At 42.5% G+C, this 24,513-nt stretch overlaps 1 protein-coding gene and 1 long non-coding RNA gene across 3 annotated transcripts; one reads left to right on the forward strand and one right to left on the reverse strand.

Moving 5' to 3' along the window:
* Positions 1–3,952: 3,952 nt before the first annotated feature.
* LOC120695961 lies at positions 3,953–4,681 on the reverse strand. Its single transcript, XR_005683961.1, has 2 exons — positions 4,399–4,681; positions 3,953–4,323 (listed from the first exon to the last, which is right to left on the reverse strand). It is a non-coding gene; the product is annotated as an uncharacterized LOC120695961 (long non-coding RNA).
* Positions 4,682–12,008: 7,327 nt separating this feature from the next.
* LOC120669983 (histone-lysine N-methyltransferase family member SUVH2-like) lies at positions 12,009–16,662 on the forward strand. Of its 2 annotated transcripts, none has more exons than XM_039949928.1 (2): positions 12,009–14,428; positions 16,272–16,662. In XM_039949928.1, the coding sequence occupies exon 1, from the start codon at positions 12,279–12,281 to the stop codon at positions 14,316–14,318; it is 2,040 nt and encodes a 679-aa protein (XP_039805862.1). In that variant the 5' UTR covers positions 12,009–12,278; the 3' UTR covers positions 14,319–14,428; positions 16,272–16,662. The 2 variants fall into 2 exon arrangements, with proteins under 2 accessions (XP_039805862.1, XP_039805863.1); XM_039949929.1 differs by having other exon boundaries at positions 12,051–14,428; positions 16,258–16,662.
* Positions 16,663–24,513: the final 7,851 nt, after the last annotated feature.

Here is a 24,513-nt window from a genome sequence, read left to right on the forward strand (position 1 = left end):
ACCACCATAGAGCTTCATTGTACATCATATAGGCTTAAGCACACTTGTGAGAGTGCTTAGTGCTTGTTTAGGCTTAGTTCTTGAGAGAACTAGCTTGAGAGAAAGCCTTGCTGCGGCAAGCACCTTGTGTACTCGTCGTGTGACCCTCCGACTTGGTGTGGAGCGGCAACGACACTTTGTGCGGTGAAGGAGGCCCCTACTTGGTGTTAAAGCTCCAAGATAGTGAAGACGGTGCCGTGGTGACGCTTTGAGATAGACGGTGGCGGTGACCTCGTCTTTGTGACTTGGCGTCACTTAGCCTTTGCTTGTCGGGAGCCTTGGAGGCGTGGCAAGACGGTGATCAAGCGAAGAGACTCGGCATCACACTTGTTCTTTGTGAGCAAGTGGCCGTGGACGTAGGGAGAGACTTTGGTGTCCTAACCGAACCACGTTAAATCGTGTGTCTTGGTGTCTTCACGGGAGTTTGCATATCCTCTCTCTTATCGCTTTACTTACCACATTACGTTTCCGCATTTACTCTTTCTTGCTTACCTTTACTTTCCTAGTTAGTGTGATTAGGATTGGCTATAGGCTGCAAGTCTTTTGGGGTAAGTAGAGGGTAGCATAGATAAACCTTAGTCATAACTAGCATGTGTAGGACGTGTTAGGTTTATCTTATGCAATTAGATTGAGCCATAGGATAGAAAAGCGATTAGCGACCCTATTCACCCCCTCCCCCTCTAGGGTCGGACACCCCGGTGATCCTTACACCCACACACATGGAGTGCTAACTTAGGACAGTCCCAACCCATAATGTCCATAGGTAGTGTCCAAAGGAGAGACATACTAATAAATGTACAATAGATACTATCTTCTCATTGCATGGTTTCTCCAGCAGTTTCCACGAAGAAGTAAATTTGATAGCCGTTTGCATGTAAAGCTGACATAGAAGAAACAAACATATATGGTTTCTTGCCTATGCAATTAGATTATTTATCCATCCAGCTCCATAGCACAGCAACACCAAAATGGCCGGACCAGGTCTGCAGAAAGAAAAAAAAAGTGAATACCAAAATAAGGAACAAGCTTCATATTAAGAAAATCTGAGAATGCAAATTAGGATAAAATGTGACTAATAGAGATTGCAACTTAATATGAAGAAAATCTAGCAGGACATGCATCAATAGACTAGCAGGAGTTCATTGATATATAAACATTGTAGGATATACGAGATAGTTTTTTTTGGGGGGAAAGTGGATATACGAGATAGTATCCCAGCTCATTGGATTGAAACTGTTCTCACTCCATGATAACCTAGCACATAATAAGACGATTAATTAGTAACGAGTCTAGTGAAATTAAATGTAAAAGGCATCATACCATGTATGCAGTTTTTCTTCCTTTGCACTGGATGCCCAAGTTAGCTTCAAGATCCAAGCTAGCACCTCATGCAACTTTTGCTCCAACATTTAGTCACAACGCTATCCCTTTCTCTCCCCTCTTTGCACCCTAAAAACTCAACGCTCGAGCTGCTCTAGGGATAGATGCTACACCAACTCCCGTAAAATCCCATCCTCAATATCGCCCATGTGGGACCTAGTTGTCGATTAATCTATTTTCATTTTCCTCTTTCCTTCCTCTCTCTTCTCTAGCCCCTCTTTAGATGGGGCACAACATGACACCAGCAAATGGATCTAATATAGGGTCCAACATGGAATCTACCTGTAGTATAAGAGCATCTCCAAGAGTGCCCAAAAATTAGAGTCCAAAAATTCTGGTTATGAAGCCTTGCCAAAAAGTATTGGGAGTAAAAAAACAACTCCTCCAACAGTTCCCAAAATTATGTTCCCAAAAAAATTCAAACTGTGACACATCATCAAATCGTGAAGCGAGGTGGGTCCAGATCTTTGATTTATTTCACGGGAGGTTTAACAAACCCAGTATCTTCTTGCCGATTTTTCCTCTGGCAGCATCGATCACATATTTTCTTTTATCCGCTAGCCGCATCGATTCCATATTTTACTCCATCGCCGCCTCATGCCTTGACCAAGCACACGCCATGAACCCTAGACTGGGCACTAACTCTTGATCCCGCAGAAGTCGTGAGCTCTGGCCGATCCCGGCCGTAGCCGTCGTGAGCTCCGGCGTGGCTAGGAGTCCAGGACCATAGCCAGCTACGCAAGTTATCCAAGCAGTCAGCGGCACACGTGTGTGAGCAAGAGCAGCTTGTTGGATGAGTCGTCATCCATCCCTATTCCAAAGTCTATTGGATGAATCATCATCAGATGACGATGATGAACTCATTCTTTCTGCTGTAGAAATTGTACAAAGTCATTTACAGCCTACACGGAAACATGGTGGTTCTGTCCCTGGTCATGCAGTCCTTTATCGAGATCAAGAAGGAGGGCACATGAGAATGTTTCAAGATTATTTGGCGGATGATCCTACGTATGGTCCAACTCTATTTCGACGGAGGTTCGTATGAATTTGATTTGTGCAATTAATTTGTGATGTGCATTATAATTTGGATGTCTTATCTTTCTTGGTTGGTGCAGGTATAGAATGAGCCGGGATCTATTTTTACGCATAATGCATGCTGTAGAAGCTCATGATGAGTACTTTGTGCGGAAGAGAAATGCAGCGAATATAGCTGGATTAAGTTGCTTCCAGAAAGTCACTGCATCATTCCAGATGCTAACTTATGGAGTGCTTGCGGATGCTACGGATGAATATGTTCGTATTGCAGAAAGTACTACCATAGAAAGTCTGAGAAGGTTTGTCAATGCAATTATTGAAATTTTCGAAGACGAGTACTTGAGATCACCTAATGAGAACGATACAGCTCGATTGCTTGCACTTGTAGAGAAAAGAGGTTTTCCTGGTATGCTAGGTTCTATTGATTGCATGCATTGGAAGTGGAAGAATTGCCCTTCAGCATGGCAAGGTATGTACTCTGGGCACGTGCACGAGCCTACAATAATTTTAGAAGCTGTTGCATCCAAGGATCTCTGGATTTGGCACGTTTTTTTTTGGTTTACCTGGGTCCCATAATGATATCAATGTTCTTCACCGGTCTCCACTTTTTGCAAAGCTTGTTGAAGGTGCAACTCCTCAAGTGAATTATAGTATAAATGGTCATGATTATACGATGGGATACTATCTTGCTGATGGTATATACCCATCCTGGGCCACATTTGTGAAGACCATACAACAACCTCAGGGCAATAAAAGAAAATATTTTGCTAAAGCACAGGAAGCAATACGGAAAGATGTGGAAAGAGCTTTTGGAGTCCTTCAATCCCGTTTTGCCATTGTCCGTGGACCTGCTTGGTTTTGGGATGAAGAGACACTAGGAGACATTATGAAAGCTTGCGTCATCATGCATAACATGATTATTGAAGACGAGGGAGAAGTGGACCCTGAGGAACGCTTCGACTATGGTGGAGAAAATGTGACGCCTTCTCATGAGCATACTACTGATCTTGAAGAATTTATTCAGATGCACAAAAATATTAGGGACAACAAAACTCACCATCAGCTACAGGAAGACCTGGTGGAGCACCTATGGCAACATCATCCGGATCAATATTAAGTTTTTTTTTGATATGCAGAGAATAAATTGCATGTGACCTTCCACAGAGGTTCTATATACATAATCTCTGTTTCTTAGGGCTTTTATAGTTGAATGATTAATGCTTGTAAGACATTTTGCCTAAATAAGATGTTCAAAGATTCTGGTGTGTTATTATTTTGCAGAACAATTAGTCCATATGGGCATTTCACGCCCATCTTCTGATGCTAGCCCTAGCCCTTTTCATGTTTCTGCAACAAAATATGTCAAACATTATAGGCTGCTTCCAGGCCCTTGCATATATCTGACAGAAGCACACTTCACATTAGTAATAAACAGTAAGCACCACAGTTTATGGCAGTAATATTTGTTGAACAAATAGTTTTCTGACGAGCATAGCAGTAAGATTTGAAATTCCGCTGCATTAACAAATGTGTCCAAGCAAGCCTAGTAATATTGAACAGGGAGATTCGGAATGGTCCAAAAGAATGAAAAAACATAAACCACAACTGTGTCCAGACAGATCCAGCTACCAAGGCTGGTAAATTATGAAACCAGTATCATGATCTCTTTGAACTCAAGCTTGAGGTTCATTAGCTAGTAAACTGGGAACATGACTACAACTGAATTACAGAACCAAGAAAATTTCCACACAGGGCAATGATGACAGATCGACATCTTCGCTTGTGCCTCGAAGAGCAACAACTTCAATTGGAGTTGTACCAAACTGAAATGCTACTGAAATATTCAGCATGTTCTTCCAAGGAGCTGGTCTGAAATTAAGAATGCAACGTACAAAGGTAATAAGATTACGGTATGTAAACAAAAAAATGATGTAAGGAATGAACCTGTCCAGTTGAGCTATTTTAAACATGACGAGCAATGATCTTATATTGTTGGCTCTTGTAGAACTGCTGTTGCAGAGTAGGTAAGGAAGCAATCTCCATTGTCATAATTCTCTCTTCATCTAACATTCTTTTGTGCTGTAGTTCATTTTCCTTGTGTTCCAATTCACGTTCCTTTATCTCAAGATTTTTTGCCTCATTTGCAGCCCTCGCTTCTTCAGCTTGAACCCTTCTTTTTTCTAGCTCAAACCTCTCTCTATCTAGTGCATATGACTGGTTGTATCTCTTCTTTCTTCTGTTCTTTCTCTGCATCAGACTCTCTCTTTTTGGCCCATAAATGGTCCAAAGCCTCCACACAAGCCTCACCTCCACCTCGCCGCAATGCTTCTTTAGCCTTCTTCTTACCCATTGGCCTCTTGCGTTGATCATTCTCTGGAGGTGTATTATCAGTGACAGTGTTGTGGCTTCTTTCAACATTGATGGGAGTGGACGTCCTCGGACTTGAATCCATGGTTGCCTTTTGTTTTTTGTTACCAAGTTGATTCTGAGATGCCATTTGCTTCCGCTTCTCATGCCACTTTGGTTGATTTCGCAAGATATTCCAGCAGTGCAAGAATTGAAATGACTTGTTCTCCTTATCTTGAGCCTTGAACAAAACCAATGTCTGTACAAGCTGCAGAAATTAAGAAAGTTAAATGCAGTTAGTACACCCCTGAATGCATGAGTATAAAGAATGGAGGGCCAATAATGCAATGAATTACCTTGTCTTGAATTGTAACCCCACTCTGGTTTCTACCCTCAATCCGAGTTACACATCCACAAAACTTGTAGACATTCACTAGAATACCTTTCCATCGATGCAAAAGTGAACTCTGACTGTGATCTTATGTGAATTCCTTATTTGAGTGGTAGTAGTCATAAACTCTTGTCCAAAATGATCCTTTAGTTTGATTGGTGCCTTGTATTGGATCTGTACTAATGTTCAACCATGCTGAAACAAGCAATTGATCCTCCTGCTCACTAAAGTTTTTTGATCTTTTCTGTATTGGCCTTGCTGATGGAGTACTATTAATAACAGGTGATTCCTGCTCCTCGGGTGGGCTACTGAAGTCATCGAAAGACAAGTCATCGTTGCCCTCCACCATGTGTTGTCCAGTATCCTTGGCCTTCCATTGTCAATCAAACTGAATGTTAAAGCCTGCAAGCAAAATGAAATAGTCAGGAAGAAAACAAACTGCACCCTGTAGCTATCTCATGGGATTATCTTCCAGACAAATATTTATATCGGATGTTTTGGTTAATATGATAGCATGGCCCATTAGCATACAGTTCTCCTTTTCCATGTATTATTTTTTGACTAATGGTGGATCGAGTCAAATCATTTGAGGTAATAGATAACTAAATTGGTTCTATAAAAAAGCTAACTGTTTAGTACGATGAATCAAGGATCAATTTTCTAGCTCCAACAATAATGCATTGTTTTGCCACTCTACAGGACCTAGGAGATAGTACTACAGCTACATAATATTTCCTCTTCTTGTGCAGTCAGTGAAACATCTATTACATAAAAAAATATCTAGTCAAAATCAAAGCAAAATTATTTAGTCAGGGCATATCTGAGATTAAAACAAACAAGGATATTTGACAGATTTATTGGAACAATGGAAGCTCACGGGATGCAAATAAAGGCAAATCAACTAAATTCAGTACGTGGAGGACCTAAAGCTCAGTACCTGGATCCAAATCGAAGCAAATCAACACGGGAGGGAATCTAGCAGAGCGTTGCTAGGCGGAGGGGAGCCGCCGTCATAGATGGAGTGGATCCGGCGCCGGATGGACGGGAGCCTGCACTATCGATTCCGGAGATCCACAACCTGGATGGAGGGACAGAGGGGTGCGGCAACGATAGACAGATGGGAGGTGGCGCTGGTAGTCGAACATGCCCTGGAAGGTGGGATGGAGCGCGGCAGCGGCTGAATTGGTAGGACGGCGAAGAAAAATGGCGCGACTAGGAGGGGAGGGAAAACGCACGGGGAGGCGCGCGGGAAGCGAGATATGGCGGGCATCGGTGACGAATTTTGGGATTGGGAACGACCGAGCGTCGGCGGATATTTGGGTCCGGAGAGAGCTTGTTTTGGGAGAGCCAAAATATTGGACAGATGATTAGGCTATTGTTGGAGCTTTGATTTTCAACTTTTTACTCAAAAATTATTATTGGGAGTATTTTTTAGGCACTCTTAGAGATGTTCTAAAGATATAAACACTCGTAAAGAGTGACTAGACACTTTCCCAACCATGACGTGGGAGGCAGGCCAGGTGGACGATGTGGTACTGTCTATGCCAGAATGTGGGGAGGCTACAGAAGCATTATTGTGGACCCACTAAGATAAAAACGGCTTCCAGTGGAGTGGGAGTGGGTGCTGGGTGGTGGTTGTCCTCTTTTTTAGAAAAAAGTGGGTAGGTAGAGGGTACTCATTCGGATGAGCTAAACTATATTTTTGACTGTGCCAATTTTTTTATGATAAAATATTATGTAAGAGGATAGAAAATAAGAAAGCTAGAAATGCTTACGGAAGCTAAAAGGGGATAGCAAGAAACAACAGCTTGTTACGCGAAATATCCGACGTGAAAACCTTAGCCTCCAGTGAGGGCAACAATAGCGTCAACGCCCGTGAGGGAATGGTGGAAAGTCGTTGTTGATTTTGGTAGGGGCATTATTGTCAACCGGCGTATATGATGTCTCGAAGCACGGCCTTAAGAAACACTTTTGGACTAGAATGTCTTGTTTCAAATTTAAATAATCGGACTCGATTCAAGTTTTTTTTTTTTGAACTTGCAGTAGCAGACCTTTTTTTAGTTCCAGTTTAAACCAAACCACCTAAATTTTCTGAGGCCACCCTACTACTCTTCCATATTGCAAACGAGCATCGGACCACGCCGAACAGGTAAACTCCATCTTTTCTCATAGTCGCCTTCGAATGGTGATAGCTCACAAAGAACTGATAACTCATGCTAGTAATCGTGTTAGAGCAACTCCAAGAACTTCTCTAAAATCTATCTAGATAGGTAAAAATGAAAAAAAAACAGCAAAAAACGGCATCTAACAATCTCTCCATCAGCCTTGCTAATCTATCCTATTTGCTATCCTCGGCGTCCCGCGCGCTATTTTTTGCCAGGCAGATTCGTTCGCCATCAACGATCTCCCGCGCGTGCTTCCTCCTCCCGCTGTCCCGCCACCGAACACCGTCGCCGCCGCACCGCCTCCGCTGAGCGGCTCCTTGCTGCCATCCAATGCGCATGCCAAGCGCTGTGCTGGTTGGCCGCGGCGAGGCCGCTTTTCCCAACCTCTCTGTTTTCTGGCAGCCGCTACCACTGCCGTTGCCGCTCGCCGGAAAGCCACCTCGGTTCAATTCCTTCCTTCACGAGCAGCTCCTCTAGCCCCTCAATCGATTTCCAGCCCCGGCGGGACCTTTCCTCCGCTGGAGAGGTAGTGTTGTGCAGCGCCGCTGTCTCCATTGCCGCCAGTGAGGAGCTTCGCGGTGAGTCATCGTCGGAGCTCCAGAGGACCCAACTCTGTTCTCAATTTCAAACAGAAACGAGTGTCAATTACATACCCGAAGACGAGCGTCTCTTTGCCTTTTGCATATTTCCTTTTTTACAGTCCTACATAGTACAGACGCGAAAAAAGATTGCTATGTATTTTATATATACAACAGATATCGCATTTTATTTTGATCCCAGCTAGAGAATATACACCACTTCTTTACATATTGGTAAATAAGAGTCGGTTCTTCTCTCTCCTCAAGATGCATGATTCGTTTTCTCCGGGAGTGAAGAGTCAGCCTTTTCCATTCCACGTGGATTTATACATCACTTTCAGCTTCTCACCTAAGCATAGCATGGTCTTTTTTTTTCTTTTTTTTTTCCATATCACAATAAGCATGTTTCGTATTGTTCCATCCATATTCTAAACGCCATCGGTGTTGGATCCCTATGGTAGTTAGCCACATCTAGAGCCGGGCTCTACAATTTTAAGGTCCTTGGCAAGCAAGAAGACAAGGATCTGCTGAACTAATTTTTAGTATCAAAATTATAGTATATAGTATAAATAATAAAAATTACTTTGCAATATATGTTATAGCTCATAAAACATGACAATAGTGTAATAAAAAATTAAAAACAATAACCATTATGATTACCTTGAATAAAAATACAATACTTCAGTGCCTTCAAAAAGTTATATGTAATATATGTGATGAGCTTTCAAAGGTTTATTATGATGGGGTTTCAGAGGCTTATATGCAAAAACTTATATGTAAAATATTATGTGTAATTAAAATAAACATTATGATAGGCTTTTGAAGGTTTCTTATTATGCCAAATAGAAAATTATATATACTAATTAGCTTATACGGTCTCTCCCCCCCCCCCCCCCCCTCCTCGAGCTGGCGCTGGTCATATCACCTCATCAGTGCAGGATCCCTGCTGCTAATTAGTGATACTAGCAGAATACCTATACGTTGCTACCATTACGTATCACTTGTGATACTTTCAATTTAAACTCGGAGCTTTTTTATTTCTATCATAAAATTTTGTTGCACTAAAAAGATCTCTGTATGTTTACAATTTGAACAGTCTGAAGTCATATAAATTTTTTTGATTATTTTTGGTGTACCTTCAGCAAAGATTGTGGAACCTTTGGTAGCCTTGGTCTGTACACATAACATAAATCCACCTACCTGTTAGTTCCATCATATATAGTTCCTATTGTAGAGACTCAGTCAAGAATGGTTCTTCATAGCCATAGAGAGTTTTTTAAAGTTTAGTTTAGCTTTATCAAAACAGCTATTGTTTGGATGATTTAGGGTATTTAGGGGTACTTTAAAATAAATTTTACTTGTTTGGATGGTGACGAGGATATTTAAAATTGTTGTGTTTTTTATTAGGTTTTTCTACAACACATCTAATGTACATTACTTCTAACACAAATATGGGTAGAAAGAGCATGTAACCATATACTTGCATGGAGAACCACTATGGAAAGATCGGGAGGGATTTCGCATTTTCCATTCTGAAATGTTTCATATACTAGAATAATATAATAAAAAGTAGTTGAATCAACTTAGAGCATCTCCAAAAATTTGGCAAATGGAGTTGGCATCTTTTTTTTTTAGATTACACAGTACAACTCAGACACTCACAACGCACGCATACTCACACCCATATGAATACACGTACGCAAACCCTATCCCTATGAGCATCTTCGAAAACTGAGCCGGCAAATCCTCGAGTGCCTCGTTGTCGATGGGAATGTCGCCTACTACTGAATACACAACGCCGTTAAATCCTAGAATATTCGCTCCCATGGGGAGTCGAACCTAGGACCTCATGTGCTACCGAGGCTCTTATAACCAATAGGCTATAGGCCCTTTCGCATGGAGTTGGCATCCTTGATTTTTTGCCAGAAATACTTAAAACACCCCTCCAACAGTTTGACAAACGACTTGGCAAAATATGACAACTTAACAAAAACCCTCCCTCACCGCGCATATTTGGCAACTTGGCAAAGGGCTTGGCAAATCCTCTCCCTGCTTGCATGCTGGGTACTGACCACGAAAATAAAATCTTCTCCCTGCTTGCATGCTTGCTATTGCTTTTTTTTTATTATTTTGTCAAGTCCGAAATAGCAAACTATTGGAGAGAAAATGTTTTTTTACTTGGCAAATAGTTTTAGAAGTTGACAAATCACAAGATTTGCCAAGTAGAATATGGCAAATTTTTGGAGATGCTTTTACTAACTAAAAAGTCAGTAGACTTCCTCTTCGGCGCACTTCAACGGGTTTAGCTTGAGTGCATGTTGCCTTAAATGGCCGAATATGATTCTGAGAAGTTTAAGATGTTCTTCATAGGATGCACCTTTACAACAAGATCATCTACATAGCACTCGACAATTTTATGTATTATATCATCAAAGCATGTTCTTAGAAAAGTGGATTCGTTCCAGAAGATGTTAATTGTAAGCAAAAAGATTGTTTATGAAAAAACAGTAAAACTCATATTCTGATACATAGAAGTTATATAGAAATTGAAATAGTCTTTTATTTTCTTTTTTAAAAAGTTTTGAGCTTAAACAAAAAAATGCAAGGAAAAATGAAAAATCATATACAATGAATAATACCTCTCATTGTAACTAATACTATTAGTAGAAAAATGATATGCTCCATCAATCCCCCATATTTCCCCTTTTCTCCAATAATTTTTGGTCTGTCCCAATATTTTATTCCAACTCTCTTAGATAAAGAGAGTATTTCTACTCTCCCAATATGTTTATATTAGGATGATATTATTAGAAAATTGTAAAAGCACCTCCCTAAATAACCCCATGAAAGTGGTATATATTGGAACATTCCAATAACCCCTTATTGGGAGATGTTTATTGGGGGATTGCTGGAGATGCTGTAGTGATTGAACTAACTTAATGCATGACTAATAGACAAGCAAATCATGTGGCATATATGTCGCCGCTACAATAAACGTGATTGAGTGTCTAAAATTCAAAAGCTTCTTTTTTTTAATATGCACTAAACTATATGTACAAAAATTATAAAATCCTCAATGATCTATAAATTTTCATACTTGACAATATTCATATAGCAATTATTTTATTACCGACAAATATTGAAAAACGTTAATTGAACTTGGGCGAACATTTTCTCACAAAAACTATTATAACAATAATAAACAATTCATATTCAGAGTTCTTCTAGGTGCAACCCACATCTCATTGTGGAACAACTTCTAGGAGCATAGAAAATGCTAGTAAAAAATCCATAGGAAAGAGGAACAAATACAAATTCTGAAGAGAGATTAATTGTGATTATCAAACAAATGAAATTACATTAGTTAACTACATTATGAGATTTTAACTTTTCAACAACTACGGAGTGAGAAAAAAAGAAATTCAAAAACAACACGTAGCAAATGTTGTTTCTGCCTGTTGACAATTATACTCTTTTTCAATGTAATGGTCATCTCTAACTAAAAACTAATGAGAATCATTTGAAATTAAAAAAAGAAAGAATTTTCATGCGCATCCGTTATCTCGATTAATTATCTAGAGGCAACTTTCAAAATGGCTCACACCATAAGCTTATGGAGAAGAGAGAAAAGATCCTTCAAACAAATAAGGGTCTAAATCAGTGACCACTTTTTTCTACCTAGAAAATAGAGAAAACAAGTTGCATAAGAATAACAACTACGCAACCGTCGCTTTCCCCGCTCCACCATTAAATAGCCTATTTATGCCGACAATTAATTTTTATTTTTTTAAAAAATATAATTGCTAATAATTTATTTCTCATATTGAAATAGTCAACTTCAATACGCAATTTAAGATTTTTTTTTACTCGGTACGTCACCAACGATAGCCGGTGATATACCAGAATTAACCCTACGTCTCGCCCCAGACACCCACCATCCTTAAAGCCTCTTCCCTCTAGAAACGTCCACCACATGTTTGTCGGGCCTGCTTGTCAGTGACTGTGAAGGGCACGAGATGGTGCGTCCCCTCGATCTTTTTAGACCTGTGTCCCTGTCATCCCCTCCGCGAAATTAATTGCGCCTTCCCTCCGAGCACCGGAAAAGGGCGCTCCATTTTGGAGATTTCGCACCCTTTCCCTCCCTCCGCCATTTCCCTCTTGCCTCCACCAACGTCACCTCGCCAGTCATCAGTTGGTGAAATCCCCCCACTCCACCCCCACCCTAACCGCCCTCGCCCGCATCCCCAATCCACCACGCCTGCTCCGCCGCGCGGGTTTGGGGGGAATTTCGGGGCGGAGGAGGCGGCGAGGAAGGCGGGCAGGGGGTTTTTTTTTGTTGCGGGAATGGAGGTGGACGAATCCTCGCCGTCGTCGTCGTCGTCGCCGCTGTCGTCTCCGGGAGGGTCGTCCGACTCCATCGACCTCAACTTCCTGCCGTTCCTCAACCCCAAGAGGGAGCCCAAATCGGAGCCGGCGTCGCCGGAGCGCGGGCCCCTGCCACTGCCTGCGCCCCCGGCCCAGACGCCACAGCAGCAGCATCCGGCGGCGGCGGCTCCGCCGCCGGCAACGCCCGACATGTCGTCCGCGCCGGTGATGACGCCGCTGCAGGCGCTGCCGCCGAACCCCGACGAGGACGCGCTCCTCCGGGAGTACTACCGCCTCGCGACCCTCTACCTCTCGTCGGCGGGGACCGGGGCGATCGTCGCGGCGCCGGCGCCGGGGGCTGCCGCACCCGCGGTGGTGGAGCCCGGGACCGGGTCCGTCGTGAAGAAGCGCCGGCCGCGGTCGTCGGAGCTCGTGCGGGTCTCCTCGCTCGGCGTGCGGGACCAGATCTATTTCCGCGACCTCGTAAGGCGGGCGCGCATCACCTTCGAGTGCCTCCGCGGGCTGCTGCTCAGGGACGAGGAGCGCGCGGAGTCGCTCGGCCTCGGGGGCGTCGCCGGGTACGGCGGCGGCGTGGACCGGCGCCGCGTCCGCGCGGACCTGCGCGCCGCGGCGCTCATGGCGGACCACGACCTCTGGCTCAACCGCGACCGCCGCATCGTGGGGTCGATGCCTGGGATCTCGGTGGGTGACGCATTCTTCTTCCGCATGGAGCTCTGCGTGCTTGGCCTCCATGGCCAGGTGCAGGCAGGAATCGACTACGTCAGCGCAGGGCGGTCTGCCTCCGGGGAGCCTATAGCCACATCTATAATCGTGTCTGGTGGGTATGAGGATGATGATGACCACGGCGAGGTACTTGTGTACACCGGCCATGGCGGCCGTGATCCCAATCTTCATAAGCATTGTGTCGATCAGAAGTTGGAGGGCGGCAATCTTGCCCTCGAGCGCAGCATGGCTTATGGCATTGAGATCCGCGTAATCCGGGCTGTCAAATCAAGACGCAGCCCTGTCGGCAAGGTATATTTCTATGATGGCCTCTACAAGGTTGTGGACTACTGGCTTGACCGTGGGAAATCTGGGTTTGGTGTTTATAAGTATAAAATGCTGCGCATTGAGGGGCAAGAACCCATGGGTACTGTGAATTATCGAATAGCTGAACAGATCAAGGTGGATGTGTTTGCTGTAAGGCCAAAAGGGTATTTGAGCTTTGATATCTCCATGGGCCGAGAGCGCTTGCCAGTTGCCCTATATAATGATGTCGATGATGATAGTGACCCACTCTTATTTGAGTACCTTGCCCGGCCAATATTTCCTACCTCTGCTGTCCAAGGGAAGTTTGCTGAGGGTGGTGGTGGGTGTGATTGCAGCGAGAATTGCTCAATTGGATGTAACTGTGCAGGGAGGAATGGAGGTGAGTTTGCCTATGACAAGACTGGAGCCCTGCTACGAGGCAAACCTCTGGTATATGAGTGTGGGCCATACTGCAAGTGCCCTCCTAGTTGCCCCAACAGGGTTAGTCAGAAGGGGCTTCAGCATAGGCTTGAGGTGTTCCGATCAAGGGAGACTGGGTGGGGAGTTCGGTCTTTGGATCTTATTAAGGCAGGAACATTCATTTGTGAATTCAGCGGGATTGTCCTTACTCAGCAGCAGTCAGAGATTGTGGCTGCGAATGGCGATTGCTTGGTGCGTCCGAATAGGTTCCCTCCGAGGTGGTTAGATTGGGGTGATATATCTGATGTGAATCCTGAGTATGTGGCACCAGACTATCCTGCTCTTCCTGAGTTAAACTTTGCGATTGATGTGTCGAGGGCAAGGAATGTGGCATGTTATTTCAGCCACAGTTGCAGTCCAAACGTGTTTGTCCAGTTTGTGCTGTTTGATCATTACAATGCGTCTTACCCCCACCTCATGATCTTTGCCATGGAGAACATTCCACCATTGAGGGAGCTAAGCATCGACTATGGAATGGTTGATGAATGGGTCGGAAAGTTAACCATGTAGCTGGAGTACCTATGTAGAAGGTCATGCCCTCTTTTGTTTCTGTTTCTTTGAAGTTTTCATAGTACTTCACTTGGGGATCAAGCCAACCATTGACTGAAATTCCTCATCTGGTAATTCTCCTAATTCCTGTGCTTTGATTTCTTTCTTTTGTCCAACTATTTCTTGGAAGTAGGTACTAGTAATTTCCTTCAAAGATGGCTTGTCTTTGTGGCTGAGTTCTATGGGTACTTCTAGTAGTTCTTCTGATTTCTCCACCTCAATGCTGATTCAGTGCTTTGTTCATAAATCCATGTTGTAGTTACTGTCTTACTGAATAATTGTATATCATTCATGTGCTAAACTGTCTAAGTGCATTTGCATGCGCGGCTGTGGCCCTTTCTAGTTATGTCAACATATTGCATAGTCACTTTAACTGTTTTTCAGTAAGAAAGATGATGATTTTATTGCATAGCAGTTAGGTGGCCATCTCCAAATATCTTGACCATTGCTAGTTCCTTTCCCTGTTACTTCTACTTTTTCATGAACCCGGACATGCCTATTCTGCCAATAGATGAGGAAACATGATACTTGGCTATTTTAGTTGAAGCCCCAGGGTCCTTATGCTAACCACCAATGAAGATTCATCAAGAATACGTGTGATACCAAAGATTGATATGCGGTGATATATAGTAGAGTTAGCTTGTGGTATCCTGCAGAAAACTCGTGTGTTCGAATGCTATTATGGTAGCTTGTTGCCCTGAACATTAAAAGACTCGGTCGCTTTCTTGAGCATGATTTATGTTCTGATGAATCACTATATGTGCCTTTTAAGAAAATTGTCGGAGCACCTATTATAAAAAAAATCATACATCATCTATTTTGATGACGATAATGATGGCAGGATGTGCAAAATGCAGCATGCATTCTTGTGTGACATACAGAGATAGGTATTATGAACAAATACTGGAACTGGGGGTGTGAGCATAGATAATCTGTGTATATCACTGAGAAATACTAGAGTTTGGGAGATTCTTGGTGCAAATAAATGAAAAAAAATGTTGGACTTCGGAGGCTCGGAGCGAACTGTATAATCTCATTTCTAAAGAGCTTGATAGGATTGCTTCTTACAGAACAAAACTTTGTAGCAATTAGGACCAGCAAACTTAATTCAACACTGCAATCTGTCGGGCTTCTGAAAGTTGCAGCATTAGCCACCACCAAAGCTCATTGAGCTGTAGCTAATTGTGGGAGTAATTGGGTTCTGCTGCTGGACTATAATAGAATACTTCATGAACAAAAATATTTCTGCTTGTTGTGGTAAGCAGCATAGAAACCAAATTGACATAGGTTCAGTTATATTCTGTGGCAAAGTATTGACCCTTTCTCTATTTTTTTTTGTTTCGGATTTTTTCGACCACCCAAATAGCACATATTGTTCACTAACATCCAGTGTCTCTTTCCAGCTATTACATCTCCAACCACTCTTTATTCCTTCACTCATTATTACTAATGATCCATTGTGACACTTGTAGATTATTGAAACAGACACAATTTACCCGTTTCTCTATTGTACTCATGCACGAATTTTGCATGTAATTTGACTAGTTTTAAAGAATGACAAGGGGTCATCAGTTTTCCGATTATTTCTGAATAGTGTTTCTGGTACTTGCAAACGTCACAAAAGTTTCTTATTGTGGTTCTTGCTGTTCCAGAATATGCTTATAGCTTCATGTGCAAAATTATTTTTAAGCGCTGTTTGTGTTGACCATTCCCATTGCCAATTTACATTCCTTGAGTGGAACTATGTGTATCATCTGTTGTTTTGTTCCCCACACCTATCATAATTAGCTTGAATAGTAGTCTGTCTTTCATTTGCCCCTTTTCTTGTAAATTTTAGCTTACTACACAATACGGAAGTTCTTGATTGTAATCAGTCTTTTAAAAGTCCTAAATTTTTCAGTATCCTTGTTTCAGTCCAATAATGGAGGTTTCCATCTGGAACAATGTTCCTCTTCCAGCGACAGAGGGGGGGCTAACGTAGGGAGGGGCCAAGCTACAACTCATTGTCATCAACTGTACATCAGCCGTGCATTGTATATGTTGTGTGATAACCTAGGTGGCTTGGCCAATTTTCAAGAAGCACTCACCTCCGAAAGTATGACTGTAGGAGGCTTGTTTGGCGTAGCAGGCGCTGAGTTTCAGTCTTAACCTCATTTTGTCTCATGGCTACTGGTACTGAACACTTTATGTACATATATCTGTACATTATCTAGCTGAAAGTCTTCCTATTTCTGTTGGTAAATGTTGATCCAGCCAGGCTTGCCCCAGTGGCTCATGGAATGGAAGATATTGCAGTGTCAGGTCATCCCTTGCGCAGAATGCTGCGTTGCCTCGTTCTAGGTCTTGTGATTCGGATACTGTCTGTTTTATATAGGAGACGTCGGTGTTGGTACTGAGCTCATAAAGTAGTGGATCCATTGGTTCAGTCTGTTACGCTCATGCAGTGAACCTCCAGCCCATCTCTCTAATACGAAATCTGGACCAAGCTCTAGCACGTGATTAATAATTATATATCGTCAGATCTTCCATCAACGGTGAGAATGAGATACACATGCATGGAGCATTAAATATAGTTGAAAAAAATAATTAATTACACAGTCTAACTGATTAGCACGATGCATGGAGCATTAAATATAGTTGAAAAAAATAATTAATTACACAGTCTAACTGATTAGCACGAGACGAATCTTTTAAATCTAATTAATTCATAATTAGATATTAATTATTAAATAACAACGGAAATGATACAATGTCAAAATCCAAAAAACTTCGTGAACTAAACAAGGCCCTTAGACACGATCACTCGATCAGGGTCTCGCGTTCCCGTCGCTCTCGCATCACGGCCAGGGCTGGCATTAAGTTTATTGTTCATGGGACGCGATTATGTGTGGCTGCCGGTGATGGTTTTGAAAACATCACCTGAAGCACATGATTTGATAGCTGGCCCGGCTTGTTTGAATGTTATTATGGTGCCACTTTAATAGCAGAGATTGTTTGCATGCATGCAGTAAAAGAAGACCACACTTACTCAACCAAGTATCAAAATTAAATTTAAGTTGCACCATTATCTTTTTTATAACAAAATCTTCAAAACAAGACCACACTTGCTTTGGATGATATTTTTAAAACATTTTCTATAATAATAATTAATTAATTAATTTTGAATCCTGGGAACAAATAATTTAACCACACGAACAAATAATTATTTCTACGAACGAAACAACTAAACACAACGAAAAAATAATAATATACAACGAACAAAATATTACACATCATGAACATTTGATTGTAGGATGAAAACCATACCACAAACAAATGAGTCAACATTACGGAACAATTTACTCTACAAAGCGAACAAATAATTTGACGTTGAGAACAAATTATTTAGACACAGATAAATAATTTTACATAAATACAGAGTAATAGAAAAATAAAAGTAAAATAAAAATAATTTAAATCCTAAAACATTCGCTCCTACTGGACGTCAAACCCACCTCAGATGCTACTAAGGCTCTTGTAACCATTAAGCTGCATGTCCTTTCGCACTCATCATACCATTCTTTTGTATTGTTTTCCTCACTCTTATTTTCCTGGGGATAATACTAGCGGAGGACCTTAACTAGTATCGTTGGTTCATGACTTCATGTGCCAAACCAAAATTTAACCATGAACATATTTTGGTCGAGTATGAGATAGAGGTGGTGGCAAATCTATATCTCCTACGTGACAATGATACGTGGGTCTGGCGTTAACAAAACTTCTAGCACTAAAATATTGTCGATAAGGAGCTGGATATGTAGATTAGATTATATGCAACGTAATAGTGCAAGCAGATTTAAAATTGGGATCACACTATTTAAATGATACACAGTGGATCAAACAATAAAAGCTTTCGGTTTTGGACTACCGAGGTTTGGGCTTGGCTGCCGGGCAGCAATTCGGCCCAAAAGGAATGGCCCTCGCTTTGTCAAGGAAATGTTTTGGCTGGCCAAATTTTGGCCTCTACCCCACATGAGGATGGAGGCGATTATCAAAAAAAAAAAAAAAAACTGAGGGCGGAGGCTATACATTCAAATGTTACAAATGTTAGAATCCATTTTGCAAATGTCACAAATGTTAGAATCCATTTTGCAAATGTCACAAATGTTAGAATCCATTCGCCTGAAGCATCGCGCGAGCGATTTTGGCTCAATTAAGATTTCAGCCCGATTCCACCTCTCCTTCCTCATTGCGTTGCTGCTGCTCGTGCCATCGCCGCTGCTGCATCCAGGTTAGGATTCCGGGCTTCAGGAGGTTCGGGTTGCCGGGGTTGGGTTGTCTACGGTGTGCTCGGCGAGGTAGTGGGCGGAGATGGTGGTTTTGGCTGGGGTGCAAGGAGCCCGGGCCGGGCCTTGGGCCCGCCCCTGCTCTGCTCCCAGTCCTAGCTGCGATTGTTTTGCATGTCGTGGCATTGTCACCACTACCTAACCCATAACCTCGTTTGTAAACTCGTTACTCTTGCTGCTCAGACACTGTTATTGCAGCTCAATTTGCTCTCTTGCTGACGATGGATTGAGACGAAGCTAACGGGAATAGTAGAGGGTGTATATTGGACGAGGGGGAGGCAACAACCTAGAAAGAATCGATCGAGTATAAACAGCATGAGAAACCATAGGTCAGAGGTAGAAATCACGTTCAAGAATGAGTTAAGATCTTATGAATCAAGAAACGTGTATATGGAACATGGATAAAAATGTAAAACTTGTCAGCTTCAGACACCGAAAGAAAAAAAAAACACTAGAGTAATTGAGACAACTATACAAACTATCTAGTTTAACAGAAACCACACTCGAGTGATTGGAAACTGGGAACCATTGAGGGAAGGCCGGAAGGGATGCATCATGATATATAGATGACTTGGTACCAGGGGACTCGATGTTTTTTCAGATGGAAACTAAATCTTTGGTTGTGCCTTTTTTTGGAAATTTTTTAATTTTAACTCTTTTTAATCTAAAATTTTAATAATAATTTGTTTGAATCTAAATTTCCAAGAACTAGCCCTTTTGGTCACGCCAAAACTCGTGGCGCGACTCACTGAAGTCGCGCCATATGCGTTAGCGCGACTAACCTGCCACGCTGACAGCTCAGCTGACCTGGTAAGACTGAGTCGTGCCACATACTTTGGCGTGACTATTCAATGAGTCGTGCCATGCGGCGTGGCGCGACTCAACTTAATAATCGACCACCTCTTTTTTCTCCTCTGTTTCTTCACCCCGGCTGTCACACCCGGTTCTTAAAAGAAAACCGAATGCATAACTATATGTATGCTAGAAAAGTTTCATACATATAGAGATATTATAAGTGAATAATCAGTAACAGTATCACGTAAAAGAGAGAAAAAACATCAAATAAAAGACTATCAGAGTTATATAGCTTATCCTGAAAACAAAGACTCCAAACTTCACAGGCAATCGACTGGGGGTTGCGTACACCTATAACTCAGCAATATCTTCAAAAGACTTCACCACAACTTTCTCCTTCTGAGCAGCAGTAAGCAAGGGTGAGTACACTTATGGTTGGTACTCAGCAAGGCCACAAGAAATAACCAGAAAATAATTTAAATCCATCTTTAAGTTTATTAATCATGTGAGGGTCCAAGCCGCTCTTGACCGTGAGCACGGCTAACCGGTTAGTTTTAACTCTGCAGAGGTTGTACACTTTCACCATAATTCGCGTAAAAGTTCTGAAGAACTTTGAACCCAACCACGCATATGTGCTGATCAGGCACAATACCACACTTTCGAGGTGTGATTGCATAGGGACGCTACGAGGCTTTTCCAAAGAATCACTATAGGTACGCACTGGTCCCTTTTTCTGCGGTACCTCAGAAGACGAAGCTTCCTTCACCCGCTCCTCAAAGCTCGATAACCCAAAAATCCACCAATCAAATGCCCCAGGCACAAAATATAGATCATCTAGTTACTTAGCCAAGACCAGAGCCATATAATATTGTGGTTGTACGGTTTTCTTGGGTGGTTCTCCATGTTCTAATTAAATCAAGCATTCTCATAAATAAGCATAGATAGAAGTATGGTTAGGGTCACTTGCCTTTCTCCAACAAAAAGTTACTCTTACTGCTCTTCACTGCTCTTCAGCTCTTGCTCACTTGCAATTCTTGATCTTCAATCTTTGAATGGCGATCCTTCTACTCGAGGCGATCAACGAGCAACCATACAAAACAATCAAAAAGATACATCTAAGAACAATACACCAAAACAAAGAAAGGCTTTAAAAAACGCACTAAAGGATAGGGCTCATTGCTATGGTTACGGAGGCGCAAGAAAAGCGGAAAACAGAATTAAAACGGCGATTCTATAGACTAAACGGTGCTTCAGGGATCTAGTCGCGATTAACTATAGAGTTGAAGACTAGAGGGAAAGATTTGCAAGACACATCAAACTATGCTCACAGAGGATAACAAGGTCATAAAGCTATCGCACACATTGCAAGGATCACGTGAGCGCAAGAATCGCTGAAAACGGAGTTGAAACGTGAAAGATATGGCTAAAACAAGGTTCTAAGGACTTGTTTGCGATAGATTTAAACTTCCAGGGGCTAGCTCTAAAGAAACCAGGGACTTAAACGAACTTAAACCTAAACTACAGGGGCTAGCAAGCAAAAACCTAAGCTTTGGACGGTGGGTTGAATTTTGTAAAAGAACAAGGTTCTTTCTGCAAATAAAAGGACTTAAACAGAATTATTTTTGAAGAGAGCAGGACGGCGGGTTGATTTCAAGAAAACTGAGGGGCTCTTTTGAAAAAGTTCCTCGGTTGACTGGTATATGGCTGGTTTGACTCGGGCTAGATTGGATCTGGACCGTCGATCTCAGATCGGGCGGCTTGGATTGGATCGGCGGAAGGGGCGGTGCTGGGACGCCGACGACAGGGTCAGGTGGCGGCGAGCTCGCCGGCGTAAGCCAGATATGGCCATCCGGGCTTGGCTGAGGCTCGGGTTTGGTCCGGGAGAGAGAGAGAGAGAGCGACACGGCGAACGCGTCTGCGGGTTCGGCTTGGCGAGCTAGGGTCCGGAGCGGGGCGTGCGCCGGAGAGAGGCGGAGCAAAAGCTCCGACGAGCTATTCCCGCACGGAACAAAGGGAGAAAGAGAGGGGAAGTGTCCGGCGAGGTTGCTCACGTCGAGACGAAGCTCCGACGGCGGTCGTCGGCGTCGATTGAGTGGCGGAACGGTGAGACGGCGGCGGCTCCGAGCTCAAGCTCGTCTGGCGGCGGCGCTAGGGTTTATGCGAGGCAAAAACGGGGCTGCGGCTTGGTAGGGTTCAAGGGGCGAGGGGGGCGCTATTTATAGGGCGGAGCGGACCGCCTTGGCGTGCGGGCCAAGGGCAGGCCGGGCGAGGCGGGGCGCAGTCGAACTCTGCAAGAGTCCGAGCTCGTCCCGAGCTCGGGGACGTCCCCGACAGGTGGGCCCCACCTGTCGGTGGGCTGCGGGAGAGGAGGCCAAAGCGGGTTGGGCCGGGAAGGAAGAAGGTAAACGGGCCGGCGTGAGGTTTCCTGGGCTGCGGGAAGAAAAAGAAAAAAAAGAAGAGGGATTGGGCCGGGCTGAAAATGAGTTAGGGAAAGGGAAAAGGTTTGGCATTTTCTTGAGAAGAAACAAACACATTCAATTAAAATTCGAATTCAAAGAATTCAAATTCAAATTGAAACCCAAACAAATAGACAATGCACTGCAGCATGAATGCAACACAAACAAAAAGACCCTATTTATTTTGGAAAAACAACCAATATTTATTTTCTTGTACTAAATTCCCTGTAAAGAAAATAAATGTTGGAAATTTTTTAAAAAATATATAAGAAAATTGTTGTTTTATTTTTAATTTTAATTACATCCTGAAATTCAAAAATTTCAGGGTGTGACACCGGCCCTCCCACCCAACTTGATCTCCATGGCACCGTCCCTCCCCCTCTAAATCCACTCTATCCTCCACCCGATTCGAAGGGGAAACAAAGGGAAATCAATTCTTATAGGTAACTCCTCCATTCTAACTAATTGGTTTTCCTTCATTTCGTGAATTTTCTAGGATTTGAGTTGGTTGAGGTTATTATGGCGATCGCGCTTGCATTTTCTCTGGCAACTCTTGTTAGTAGCTGTAGTTAAACACTAATTCCAATTGAAACTGGATATCAATTGAAACTATTGGCTCTATTATGTTGCAAAAATAATCTCTTAGCGAAATCTATGTTGCATTGCAATGGAGATCTATTTCATGTCCGTTGTGCAGCTCATGTCCTTAATCTTATTGTAAAAAATTATTTGGAAGTGATTGATGGAGTAATCAATGATATAAGAGAGAGCTTGGAGTGCATTAAAGGTTCCACATCTACAAAGGAGAAATTTAAGGAGGTAATAGTAGTGATGGGCATAGATTGTGGGAGTCGTCCTACACTAATGTGCCGACACATTGAAACACAACGTGTGATATGTTGGAGTCAGCTTTACATTTAGATAAGCTCTTTATGAGTTACAAAGGCAGGACCACAACTACATATATTTCCCATCACTTAAAGAATGACAAAGAGCTAAAGTAGTTTGCAATTTGTTAAAGGTATTCGAAAAGGTGACCAATGTTGTTTCCGGTTAAAAATACCCCACCTCTAATCTTTATTTTCATAAAATATGGAGTGTGAAAAAAGTATTGGACAAGAAAACATCAAATCAAAACCAAATTATTGCATTTATGGTGACAGAAATGAAGACGAAGTTTGAAAAGTATTAGAAAATCTCATACTCAAATTGCATACTAGTTATACTTGATCCTCGATTCAAGTTTGGATTTGTTGAGTTTCGCTTAAACAAGATTTTTGGAGGCATAGCTAGTGTTCATATTGATTAAGTAGGTAAAGTTACAAGAAGTTTGTACAACGGGTACTCATCTCGTCTGAAATGGAAGAGTTAAGAAGGTGAGATTGCAAGTTGAGGAGATTTGCAGAACCGTTAATTAGTTGGCAGGCTCCTGCAGAGCCATTAATTAGTGCATACAAGTGAGGCGGGTAGTCCTGCAGCATCTGCAGATGGGCTCGCTTGCATCTTGAGGCAGTGCCATGGAGATCAAGTCGGGTGGGAGGGCCGGGGAAAGAAAGGGAGGAGGAAGAAAAGATGATCGTTTATTAAGTTGAGTCGCGCCACGCCGCACGGCACGACTCGCTGAATAGTCACGCCAAAGCATATAGCGTGACTCAGCCTTGCCATGTCAACTGTACTGCCAGCGTGGCAGATTGGTCGCGCCAAAGCATGTGGCGTGAAGAGTCGCGCCACCAGTTTTAACGTGACAAAAAGGGTTAGTTTTTGAAAATTTAGATCCACATAGATTATTATTAAAATATTAGATAAAAAGGTTAAAATTAAAAAAAAATCCATTTTTTCTCTGTGATACAATGACGTAGGATTGAGCCTGTTTTAGATTTGCCATATCATTCCTGACACCCAAACTCGTTACACGTATTTATTACCAACGGGTTTTTCAGCATGCGCACACATTGGGGATGTGTTTAGATCCGTAAAAAGTGGTAAAAAGAGTCACATCGGACACTGTAGCACACTGTAGTACTTTTCGTTTGTTTGTGATAATTGTTGTCCTACCCTGACCTAAATAGGCTCAAAAGATTTGATGTACAGCTGTATTTAGTTCCAAAATTTCTCTCTCCAAACTTCATTATTCACCTATCACGACAAATCTTTTGCCTCATGCATGGAGCATTAAATATAGATAAATAAAAAACTAATTGCATAGTTTTGATGTACACGACGAGACAAATTTTTTGAGCCTAGTTAGGTCATGGTAAGACAACAATTACCACAAACAAACAAAAAGTGCTACAGTATACTACAATGTCCGATGTAACCCTTTTTACCACCATTTTAGGTATCTAAACACAGCCATTGTCGAAGAAAAAATAATGAACAGCGTCGTACTGCGCAGACATTATCAAGTTCAGGGTTCATACGAAAGACATAAGCTGTACATTCATGGAAGGTCCCCCAAGGCATGACACAACCAACAAGAATCCGTACCATCCAAACATACAGCAAAGAGGGCATTGATGGCTGTTGGCATGGTAATTATGCGGCAGCATGGCAGTAACTTCAAACGCACCAACACAGCAA

This window comes from Panicum virgatum, chromosome 2K, assembly GCF_016808335.1.
Source record: "Panicum virgatum strain AP13 chromosome 2K, P.virgatum_v5, whole genome shotgun sequence".
NCBI classification, from domain to species: Eukaryota; Viridiplantae; Streptophyta; class Magnoliopsida; order Poales; family Poaceae; genus Panicum; species Panicum virgatum.

Excerpts from the sequence above, each read along its gene's own strand:
- LOC120669983 (XM_039949928.1), top strand. The coding sequence starts at position 12,279 with ATGGAGGTGGACGAATCCTCGCCGTCGTCGTCGTCGTCGCCGCTGTCG.